The sequence below is a fragment of the Cebus imitator genome, unplaced genomic scaffold, assembly GCF_001604975.1.
Source record: "Cebus imitator isolate Cc_AM_T3 unplaced genomic scaffold, Cebus_imitator-1.0 Scaffold683, whole genome shotgun sequence".
NCBI classification, from domain to species: domain Eukaryota; kingdom Metazoa; phylum Chordata; class Mammalia; order Primates; family Cebidae; genus Cebus; species Cebus imitator.
In genome coordinates this window covers 494,841-507,425 of record NW_016107998.1, presented here as the reverse complement: position 1 = coordinate 507,425, position 12,585 = coordinate 494,841, and the positions used below count along the sequence as shown (strand labels likewise).

Genomic DNA, 12,585 nt, shown 5'->3' with positions numbered 1-12,585 from the left:
CACATATTCTAATCCTCTGTAGCTCTCCTACCTTTAAAAATACCTTCCTAGAGATTTCTCTTTATTAGTCATCTTTTTATTTGCAGTTTCTCATGATTAATCTTATCCTTGAAAAGGCAGCCTTTTAAAATAGTTTTACAATATTTGCAAACTGTTTCCTGTCATCTAGATTAACCAAGTTATAGTTTTCATTTCTAGTTATTGAACCCAAGGTATATATCTACTAAGAACAGTGCTACACCTTCTGATGCAGTGTGTGTTTCTTAAAAAACAGGTCATGATGAATTTGCAAAAGAAGAGTTTCTTGTATTAGTCTCAAGTCTTAGCTTATCACATTTTTCTATTTTCTGACGACATTCAGAAGCAAAATCCTTGCCTTTTGCATAATGTTGTTACTTTTATAAAACAAGACTTTTGTCATAGAAAGAAGCTAGTGGCACCTTTATCTTGCAAGAGGAAATTATCTTAGCTATGATCATAAAATTACTAAAAAGTTTACTCTCTTATAAGATAATGATAATCTCACATATTTCCTTTACATAGTCTTTTCATCTGAAGGCAAATGGCTCCTGTAAAAAAATAAATAAAAGGAGAGGGCCTGTTTTGCAATGGAGATCTACTGGAATGCACAGCATACTGAAAGTAGCAAAAATTTATGGTAAAGGAATGAAATTTAAATACTTTGAATATGTAAAAATTTTAAAAATACACAATAATGTCAACTTAATAGCAGCCAGCATTCATGGTATTATCATGTTTCTCTAAGCCTACAGCTGGTTATATTTCTCAAGATGTCTTAAAACTATACTTAGTATTTTAAACTATAGTTCTCTAATTTCAGATACGGTCTCTAAATGCACTTTAAAATATTGATGATTCTGTAGGTATACGTAATAAACACATGCCATTTTATTCCTTAAGGATTAAAAAAAATCCAAAACAGAATATAAAAAAATAACTTTAGTCAGTATCAAAGTTTTTTCATAAATCTCAAATTCATCACATTTAAGTGTACCACATTCCAATAGGATGTTTAGAATAAACATAGATAAAATATTTGAGCTACTTTTTTGTTTGCTTTAATTTCTATCATAATCTGAAAACTTATTGTTACCAGAAATCAGAAATATCCGAAAAAATAATCTTACTAAAGATTAAAGCACATCCACTGTTAATTTTCTCAAGTCCTGAGATTATTATAGCATATTGTTCATTTCACTAAAAGGAAGATGGCATGCCTATACTTGGAAAACTACTATTTCTGTTCTTTAAATACATATCTATTTTTTCTGGGATTAAATAGATGATAAAAGTAGATTCTACAAAAATAGCAATGTGGCAATATGAATTAACATAGTTATTCTTATAAGCAAATCACTAGTATTGAAAATTAGCTTTTCAATATACTCTTAGTCTAATCTATATCTTTTCAGGCTCTATGGTTCTCCAGGGTCTAGGAGTGCATATAAAAATTAGTTAAAGAGATTTTTGCTAAAACGATATTTGATGAAAGGGTTAATGTGTACATTTATTAAAGAGTTATTATATACAATTATTTGGAAATGAACACTCACAGCTTGTTACTTGTTCTCTGAACAATAATGTATACACATGGGTAGATTTTAAAAGTTTGTATGTAAAATTATTTAATAAATTGAAGACTATGCACAAATCTGTCAGATAATATTCATATTTACATGTCAAAATATTAAATAGAATTTTCTAAACTAGAATGAAGAGAAAGTATTAAAATATGTTGTAAAATTCTGCTGATTTTTTAGGGAATGATATCATAGGGCAGGAGGAGATTCGGTAAAGTGATCAGATCATTCCAATCAATATTTTCAAAAATGTTTCCATGTAAAATTTATAATACTAGCCTGGCTATTTCTTCTTTTTGTATGTTCCTCATCTAGCTAGTTTTGTAATTTATTGCAAATTTTATAAGTCAAGAAAAACTTGTGAAACCAATTGAGAGGTTTAAAGGTACACAAGCAATATTTTGACATATCATATATACAATTAGGCTCCCCTTTTGTGACCACTCTATTTAGAATTAAATAATTTTTTTCTAAAAACTTAAATGAATTTTTGCTGTAGTCCAAACCTGAGGAAATTTGTATAGCATGTCCTAAAATGAATGTTTGAAATTGATTAGAAAGGACACCTGGTAAGACACTTGACATATATTTATGTTGTGTCTTTCACAAGGCAGTCCCCCTTAAACTTCTGAGACACTAATGACATTTGGCAGCTTCAAAATAGGCCCATAATGCACATTCATGTCATTACATTATGCAAAATATTTCTTAAAAAGTGACTGTAAATCCATGCAACCATTTAGTCGTAAAATCATTGCTTGAATTTGTAAGCTTTTTATTCTTTGCTTATCTGTGCTGTCTAGATAAAGGAGAGGTGGCCTTCTTAATATTGCCATTTAATTATTATTTAAATGTTGCTATTAAATAGTTTCTACAAATGCTTTAGGAAAGGTTCAGTGTCAGCTATAGTTGAGAATCATGGATTTTAACCTTGGTTTTCTGTTTGACTTTGAACGAAAATTTATTTCCTTGTTTCACTTGTTTTACTCTGAGATCAGTATTTTGATTTGGCTTCATTAGACTTTGTTTAACAAATAAGATGCTTTGATTATCTTATTCAAGTGTTATTCAAATGTGTGCCATTCCTATAACTATTTACTCGTATTGTTATACATATTGTGTTATTAAATGTTGTATTCTTCCTAAGCAGAAATGTATCAATATAACCGAGTAATGTATAAACCAAGAAAAATAAAATTGTACTGCAGAAAATTAGGGTATAAGTTCAAATGCACAATTAAACTACAACACGACCATCTATCTCCTTCCCCTATTATCCTAGAGGGGGTGGCAATTTAACACATAATAGTGGATCAATATGTAATATTCCAAAATAAATGTTTGAACCAATAGAATCAAAGATACCCCTGTTGGAATTCAATGCAGACATAGCAGTACCAGGTAAGATAGCTGCAGTCTTTGTGCTGGAAGAGATAATATTATCCCAGTTTTTACCTACATAATGAAATCATTACACAGAAAGTACTGTGCTTATCACGTAAATGTAGCAACTCCTTCGTGTCATTATGAGAAGTTTGTGTCTGCCTTTTACTACATATGGATATGAAACTACATAGTAACTTGAATTAACATTGAGTGATCGATTAAAAATAGATTCGTCATTAAATTACATGTTACCATCCTTATTATTTGACTATTAGAGGTAAAGTTAGGCTGTAATGGTAAAGATTCCATGCTATCCTCTAAAACAAAAATACAACAAATGCAACCTACCTCCCAAGCCTGGTCTCAGGCGATTGTCATAGCCATCTAGGAGTCTGTCCAAAATCCTGGTGAAGACAGTGGTGTTGTCTTTAAGTTCATCTTGTAATGACTGCTGTCCATAGCTGAAAAACCATAAAGAGAAGCAATAGCTAAATTATACATTTCTACTAAAGCCTCTTTCCAAATGAAACCTTTCTCAGTTTTTCTATCTTGCTTTCTACTGAATCTTAACTTGAAAATTATTTTTCACAAGGTAAAAAAAGAATGTTATTTTTAAACTCTGGGCATTTACTTATATTTATCTTCATGGTTTATAAGCTATTTTAAATTTTTATTCATTAAATGTGAATGGATAATTATAAGAAATGACTTCTGTCTGTTTAATTTTGAATTCTCAACATGTATATTATGTTGTAATGCATGTCTTCTCTAAGCAAGTAAGAATGCTAATGCACATTTTTTTAAAACCTGGAAAACTTCTTTCCAAATTAAAAAAAAAGGTTACCAAAATAATTGTGTGTGTGTGTGTGTTTTTTAATTTAACATGTAGCAAAAGCCTAAGGTTTACCTACCAACATCCCTTCTTTCATCCACTTCTTATAGATCTGTGTTTTGGCAGGGTGTTTTTTTTTTTTTTTTTTTTTTTTTTTTTTTTTTTTTTTTTTTTTTTTTAGGTTTTTTTGATAAGAAACATAGATAAAACTTATTTCTTAGATAATTCTATTTTTACGTCCGTGTGCAAATTTCCATTCCTCTTAAGATTCATGACCCAATTATTAAAATTTTTCTATTCACACAACTAATTAATTTTTATTATTTCTAGTCTAAGATGTAAAAAGAACCTTTAGAAAGATCAAGTTCAATAATCTTAATTTATGGTTTACTAAGTTGTCGTACAGTTTTAGGGTTTTGTTTAAGAAGGCATATCTATTTGTGAGCAAAACTTGACCTAGAATCTAGCTTTCTTCAAATTTTAGTCAGAAATTTTATTTCCCTTCTTCTATATTGGAATAATTATATATATTTAAATGTTACTAGTTGGAGATGTAGTTTGTATCCCTTACCATTATTAGTCTTTGTGTTTCAACCACATAGTGATCTCATTTCAAAAATCGTGTATTTCCTACATCAATCACATTGTTATCTATGCTCCTTGAATCATATTTGATGTGATGATTAGCATGACAACTCCAAAATCCTTTGAGAGAAGTGTTTTCTATCTTAGGATGGATTAAATTTACTGATATATTTCAATTATAGTTCTGACCTTGAATACAAAAGAAAAATGAATATAGGGTGTAAACTAAGAAACTGCCACAAATCTATCACTTCCATACTTTCTACTTAATACGCTTTGGGCTGCACTTCTGTGTGCTCATGTTATTGATAAATATAAGAAAAATAGTAACATTTGAAACCAGAATTCACTTACTTGACAGCAGCAAGAAATATGATCAAAGTATCATTTCAAAAACAAACACTGTTTTGCAGGTGATTAATTTTCTATCGACAAAATGCAATAGCTATTTTTCTGATGAAGTTTTAATTTGATAAAGTTACTAAAACTAAAGGCTGTCCATAATATTGGATATCCTATGTAATATGCCTCTATGAAACAAATTTTCATTCCCCCTAATTTCAACATTCATGCCATGCAAATTGAGGGTTTACTCTCTTTTGGCAAAATTAAGCATCTTGCTGGTTTTTAAATCAAATTTCCAACAAGCTAAGTGTCTTCCAGTATGTCTCACTGGCAGATGACAGCAGTAAGTCAACAATAGTTTTATGAATGCAATTATTTATTTAAAAAAATCTCATTGTCACAAAATCAATTGTCATGCATGCATCTTTCAAGGATACTGGAAGGTCATCTTGATAAAAATGGAAAAGAAATGTTAGAGCACCCTAAGTTATGAGGAGGGCCTGATCGGAAACTCTAAGGAAGAAGCAATGCAATAAGAAGAAGGAAAACATGAGATGGGGTAACATGACGAAGTAAAATTAAATTGTTAAAACAATCCTTAGAATATGGAGTGTTTATTACCTTTATCTAAACCCTGTAAGTTTTTACAGCTTATATAAAATTCAGAAAATGCTTTTCTCCCTGGTTTTATCTTACAAATGTTTTCACCAATTGTTTACATTGGAATACAAATGCCCAAAGAGACCACTGTCTTTTGCCCAAAACCAGTTCTGCTTTCCCAACTGAAGTGGAAATCTTTCTTTTACGTGATTTTTTAGTGATTCTCCATCCTTACTTCTAACTTACTATGTCAAGTTGTAATTGCAAGAGAAAAACCCTAGGAATTAGATGGTTATCCATTTGGTATTAAACTCTCCTGCCAATGTAGTGTTTCCTAAACTGAATATATATTTTGAAGAGAAATGCCAGTTTCAGTACCTGATTTTGATTCCATATGAACCACTATATAATAAAACACTGTGCACTAACTCCATCTACAGGTCATTGCAATAGTAACACTTCGTATAATTTTTCAAAAGCAGTAAAGACATTTAACTTCTCACATTAAGGGTATGTGATAATAATGCATGTTTGTCAGTGTTTATCATACACAATAACAGGAAAACAACAACAGACAACTTTTGAATTAAAATAAATCTTTCTAAATGCACATGTCTTTCTAGACTATTGCATCTCCCTATTTTAACTCTTTAGAGTTCACTTGCCATTGCATTTTGAAGAAACTCATGTTTTTATATTACGTCTGACTTTCTTATGGGCCACAGGAATAGGCTACACAAAAAAAATACAAAATCAGATAAAGAAAAATCTGAAAAGCTCAGTCATTTAAATAGTTTCTGCTATATTAATTTCCCATGCTTGATTGATTCATTAGAAAATATTTTGACTATGGTTAAGCTTAATAAACAATTAGTAATTGTTTTTCAAAATTTGTCTTCATAGTAGGTACATTTAAATGGGGAAATTCGATGTTACCAAAGTTCTTAAATATTTGTCTCAAGTAGTCCACCTTTACTGGTTATATAGATAACAATTTCAAAACATGATAAGCACATGCATTTATAGAGACATGATTTTCAAATTGCAGATATTATTTAAAACTTTCCGTTTCTATATATACAAAAATTACTCTGTGATCTTTGCAACTGGCTAGAAATTTTCTTGCTGCATAATCAGCTTACACGGTATGCAACCACTAATTGGGTAACTTTTTTTATGAATTAGGAAATCACATGTTTTGTTCAGTTCCAGCTGAACAGTGAAAAGTTCAATGTAAGACTTAAATGTTGAATTAATAAGTGTCTTAACAATGGCTTGTTAGGTGTATTCTAACTAACATGCAAATATAATGATTTTTTTTCATACTGCTCCTCTTTATTCTTAGCTGGAAATTATTGCAGTTAAGTTTTCTGAATTCCCTTAGTCATAAATGCATCTGAGGACAATTTTCTTCCCCCTGAAAAAATAAATGAAAAGTTACAGAAATTTTCATGCAGATTAAAAAAAAAAAAAAAAATGTCCCCACCTTCTTCCAGTCAATGTGCTCAGAAGGAGGATCCAGGCCCAAAGATAGTCAGACAGACCTGGACTTTTCCTCATCGCGGGCTGGAGCAGCTGAAAAGTAGAATAAGTAGAGATCAATGTCTCTAGCAAGAAACATCAGGTTATAACCACTGGGGCTGACTGAGGCAGTTTAGATGAATGCTTTGAAGTCAGGAAATGACCTCACTGGGATATGACACCTCATTGGAAGCAATGGAAACCTGGACCATCCATTCTCCACTCTCCCTTCCATTTCTCCATTCAGAAATATATCAGTGTCCTTATTCTCCTGTAAAAGAATACAAGTTGAAACGCTTTCTGGTGACAGTATTGCTTAACATGAAAACTGTGAGCTGTTTATCTCTAGGTTTTATATTTAGAATATAGTTTAGTTTATTCTCTTCTTGCTATTTATCATATGAAAATTTGAACCTTTATGATTCAAGTTTCCACAGTGAATTGTACAATAAAATTTTTAAGCTGGTGTCTCTAACAGGAAGAATTTATTTAGGGATAGGGATAGGTTAACGTGTTGTGATGGCTGAATTCCTATTTTAATTCTGCAGGTACCTCGATTTCAGAAGCAACTGTATTTATCTCTATTTAAAAACATAAGAAACACACTGTTGAATGCCGGAGTCGTGCTTGTATTCTGTGCCTGTGACTGCTCTGCTAAATATGCTTCCTAATGTTTCTGTGAGGCTAAAGGACATACTTTATAGTCAAGCCATGTGCTGATCTCTCTCACATACGAACCACACACACACAAATCCACACAAACATGCCCACACATATCTTTCAAGCCCTCTCAAATTCTGCCAGGTTGCTGGTAGAAAATGTTTCATCTCAAACAGATGGAAGCTCGAGTGCTTTGCTTTGCATGAATAAGGGGTTCTTTTTTACCTCTTAGGTAAAGTGCAATCAATCACCATCTGATTGTTGAATTTAGACTTGGTAGTGGAATGTTGGAGAACTGGAGGAGTACAGAAAGCTTAGAGAATTAAAATTGTATATAATCTATGTGTTGAGTACGTTTTCAAAATTCAATGCACTACCTGCATAAGGAGCAGATATGGTAACATTTTAATGTGCTGTAATTAATTCCAATCATAATATGAGAAATGTTAAAAGTATTTAATCTATACTCCTTAGTGGGGTAAGTGATTAATAGATTGCAAGGCTTTTAAAGCTTTTTTTTTTTTTTCATTAAACACTCTATAGTTTAACATGGTATGCTTTTAAACACATCTATAAAATGCTTTCTACACTCTCGGGAATCATTTAAATCACTAAAAACCATTACAAGCAGGCATGTAAGCAATGAAACATAATATGTTTAGAGCAAAATGGTTTAGAGATAAGAATTGTGAGCCTCATCATAGCTTTCACTCAATTTAGTAATTTAGTGACTGGTTTTGAAACAGATAAGTTGACTACGACAAGAAATCTTGGATAATTATGTTAAATACTACATCTTAATTGCAAAATTTTAATTTACACTCTTACTAATATTTAGCATTTGTTATGAGGGAAAAACAGCTTCTCTTAGTCCTATTAATTTTTGTTGATCTTTTTAAAAATACTGAATATCCGAAGGGCTAAACAAAACACAGCAAAACGCTGAGACAGGTCACCATAGATTTTGCCCTCCTCTGACATTTTTAAAAGAGAAAAACAAACCTATCATGGCACTTGAGTTGTTGAGTAAGAAAGTTTCTTGCAAATACAAACATAATAGTTTAAAAGAAAGGCTAAGCTGCAGTCTTATCACTTTCTACTTTCATCCCCCCCCACCCCCCGCCCCAGACACACACTCCAAACATCACCATCCCATGCCACCCATATCAAAGAATAAGTTGAGATTTCGTGTTGTGAATGAGAGAGACCCCCTACACCAGAGGGCATTTCACCAGCGGCCACTGGAAAGGAGAAAAGAGATTTTGCAGCCAGGACCTGAGAGTGCCTTCCCTAGGATAGAACAGGGAGACAGGTTTTCTGTCTCAGCGTCTTAACTTTAGATGATGGCCCCCAACGCCCCTCCCCAACTCACCCCAGCTCCCCCTTGCAGGAAAAAAAAAAAAAAAAAAAAAGACCAAAACAACATGCCACCACCCACCCTGCGGAATACAGTCAAATACGCCTAAGAAAGCGGGGAGGAAAAGAAGACAGACAGCGGAAAAATAATGCTCTTATGTTGCTGCGGTTTCACCCTGAAAGAAAAACATTTCGTTGTTTCTACCTGCTGTGGGATCAGGCTCCTGTCCTGCTCGCTCCGTCGCTCGCTGGATCGCTCTCCCTCTTCTCTCTCTCTCTCTCTCTGTCTCTCTCTACCCCCATCTCCACCCCCCGCAACTATAACATTCCTGTCTCTCCAGCTAGGAAAAGCCACGTTCCAAGCTCTGTCTGTGTATCGTGGTCCGAAGTGGCACTCACCTCGGGCTCCCTCTGGACACAGGATCTCTCAAGACCGGGGAAAAGTCTGGGAGAGAAAATCGTGGAGAGACTGGAGCCGGCACGAGTCTGCGAGTCCGGGCGCGCCGGATCCGAGGGGCGTCCTAGCTCAGCCTCTCACTCACTCGGTCTGAGCCATCATGGACTCTGCGTGCTCCTCTGCTGAAGATTTCACACCCAAATTTGCTTCCTAATATCCAATCTGCAGCTATACAACAAAAGATTTCTCTTTACCAAGACAGTAGTAATACGTCCCAGGGCAAACCGGATGTGAAATAGGCGGTGACTTCATGCCAGAGAGATTTTATTTTAGAAAGGAAGGTGGTACCAGCCTCTGGATCTGGAGACCAATCCGCCCATTTTTTATATGCAGCACAATTTAACTTGCACCGCTCTGGCCCTAATCCCCTTCTCTCTAGCTGCAGGCTCAAATCCTTCTACAATCTGCTGCAAGCTTTCCCTTCTTGGGGGGAGCGGCCATGGGGGAGGGAAGGGTAGAAAGGGTGAGAGACACACAGACTGCACTTGGAGTCTTTTCACTCTTGCCATTTACGAACATCCGATTTTAAGATGAGCCCATTAAAAATACAACTGTTCCCTGCAACTATTCTGCCTTTGATCAGATATGAAACCGCTGCCTGCATATGAATGAACTCAAGCTCTGAAACAGGGAGATGCAGGGTTACACGTGTGGAGAGAGCACTCGTCTCGCCTCTCTCCCTCACACACACACTCCCACACGTATGTCTAAGTCCCCGTGTCTTGCAGAGTCACGAATGGTGACGGATGGTAGGAGAGAGTTCTGGCAGGTAGGAAATTGGGACTGGGTTTAGAGAGTCTTGCGCACTTTCCCAGGATGGGAGCGCTTTCCAGCCCACCTTCTTCCGTAGCTTCGAGGACAGCAAAACACCCCCCGAAACCGGGTTGTTGTTGTTTTTCAATCTTTGGAGACAACTGTTTGTCTGTTTTATCATGGAGAAAACGCAGGCGCTGTTACCCCTGAATTGTGCGGGGTTCCTGGACGAGGAATATTTAACTAATACATCACCCCGATCATTTCCAGGTTTGAGAGTCCCATCTCCATTTTCGGAATCATATCTTTGCCTCGAGCTCCATGATTCTCGGATTAGGAAAATGGGAGAGGGAAAGGAGGAATTTTTAGAAGTCAGGACAAAATCCGCGTCTACTTTTTTTTTCCTCCCCTCTCTGGCCTCTTCTATTGCCCTCCCTGGTAGCTCTCCACCCACAAATAATTATACACTAGGAAAGGGCAGGTGTTTCAACATCAGTCTAACTAATTTCCAAGGAATCAGCGATGACTGTGGTTTCCTCCTCCGATTTTGTGAATGGCTGTTCGTAGCAGAGACCGGATGGGTGCTGTCTTTCTGGGAGAGCTTGCTGAAACCTAAATCACTGGGAGCTGTCCCTTCAGCACTTTCGTCCAGTTACGGCAGGAGGTGCTGAAAAGGTGAGGTGTCCCATGCAAGGTTTCTGGTGGATAAGGTCTGAGCTTTGCACTGGTCATTTTCTCCTAGTGAGCTCCTAGCAGAGAAGACGTTTCAGATGGGGCGGAGCTTAAGCAAGTGAAGGAAAGTCCTGAATAGCCAGTCCATAACCACTTTGGGGTTTCTGATTCTACAAGTGCTTCTTGACCTTGTGCAGCAATGCAATCAGCTTAATGATTAAAACTTAAATAAGGTGATTGCAACAATAGGGAATATAAAATTGAAAACCACATTCGCGTTGGGCTTTGCTACCTTCTGAGTTTTGTGATTGTCAACTGGGAAATGATTTTAGAGATAAACTTTTGGGAGAGATATTTAAGGATTATCTTAAGATACCTGTGTTACTGGGCAGTAGTTAATTGCCTATTAATTTCAGATATAATAAATGCCAATGTATGCTTAAGGATATTCGCTGAAAAAACATGACAGCCTCCCTATGTGACATTACCCAATTTATATTTGTTTGCTTATCCATTAATTAATTTATTTATTGAGTGGTTTTGAGAATAAAACTGAATTTAATGAGATTTATAATTAACACGAAATCTTAAGCTAACAATTAGAAAACATTATTATATTACTTCATATACAATGCAATTCCACAGTTTTATCCTGTTTTAATGAAAATCAACAGTCATAAACATCTGATTTTTTAGTGTTCTCCTGGCTAAACTGTTGCAGCTCCTTTTATGATCTTCTACAAATTGAAAATAACTTTATATCCTTTATTAATGAAACACAACCAAATCACTCTACTGATTTTGGTTTTGCAAACAAAGTCACTGAAGCTTAATCATGTGAACAATAGTCTCAGAGCAATGCCAATTATATTCTGCTTCAGATTAAATTTTTTTATGTGTCTATGAAACAGGATACAATTGCACAGCATTTTCATACATTTAAAAATAAATATTAAATAATTTGGGGGCCATAGTGTGTATATGGAAATGAACATACCTATACTATTATACTATTATTCTCTTTTTAAAATACAATACTCACAAGGTAGATTTTACTGGGTAATTTGCTGTGACTATCAGCTTGTAATATATATATGCATGTATGTATACATGCACACATGCATATAATTTGCTTTGAGACATATATGTTATTAATTGTATTTAAAAATATTTGTATTTTAGTTCTCCAAAACAACTGACACTCTAATTGTGAGTTTGTTTATTATTTTCCATCATGATGTCATCAATATATGCACATACTACCATACAATAAAATAAATTAATGACAAGAAAATACTTTATATTGTGTTTTAACATTAAATATTTTATATATTTTTCGATATTGTGTGTTTTGCTTTAGCCAGAAAGAAGCACTTCAAACTATGTGTGCATTTAATGATGTCAGTTTTCTAAATGATAATTACCATGGTGTTTAATATTCTTAGAGTGTTTACTTGGTGCAACTTAATGTGCAAACTAATTTTCATAATAATTCAATTTAATTTTCAAAATGAGTTCCTTTGAGAGATAGTATTAATATTTCTGTTTTACAGATCATTCTATAAATTACAGACTAGAGAGATCAAAAGACTTGGCTAAGGTCACACAACTAGTGAGTATCCATACTAAAATGCAAACCCATATGCTCTGCCTTCAAAGCCTGTCCTCTTCAACCACACTTCTACATTACTTTGCTTCCTTAGTAAAATCTTTTTCATTCTCTTTATGTCTATGCTTGACTATCTTTCTATCAGTCACAGAAAACTAATCTTTGAATATTTATTATTAATTATTTATGGCAAGACTTTTGTTTTGAT

The 12,585-nt window shown here is 34.3% G+C and overlaps 1 protein-coding gene across 4 annotated transcripts in view; it reads right to left on the bottom strand.

Moving 5' to 3' along the window:
• GABRA1 (gamma-aminobutyric acid type A receptor subunit alpha1) overlaps positions 1–9,913 on the bottom strand; it is a 56,593-nt gene extending 46,680 nt beyond the window's left edge. Inside the window, exons 1-3 of one of the 4 annotated variants that reach the window (XM_017518524.1) lie at positions 9,286–9,913; positions 6,836–6,924; positions 3,336–3,448 (exon numbers count right to left, since the gene is read on the bottom strand). In XM_017518524.1, the coding sequence (XP_017374013.1) occupies positions 3,336–3,448; positions 6,836–6,909 (187 nt within the window). In that variant the 5' untranslated portion in view covers positions 6,910–6,924; positions 9,286–9,913. Of the gene's footprint in view, positions 1–3,335; positions 3,449–6,835; positions 6,925–8,968; positions 8,992–9,045; positions 9,200–9,285 lie in introns of those variants that run through there. The other 3 variants (XM_017518525.2, XM_037734912.1, XM_037734913.1) reach the window with 3 other exon arrangements.
• Between the last annotated feature and the right edge of the window lie 2,672 nt (positions 9,914–12,585).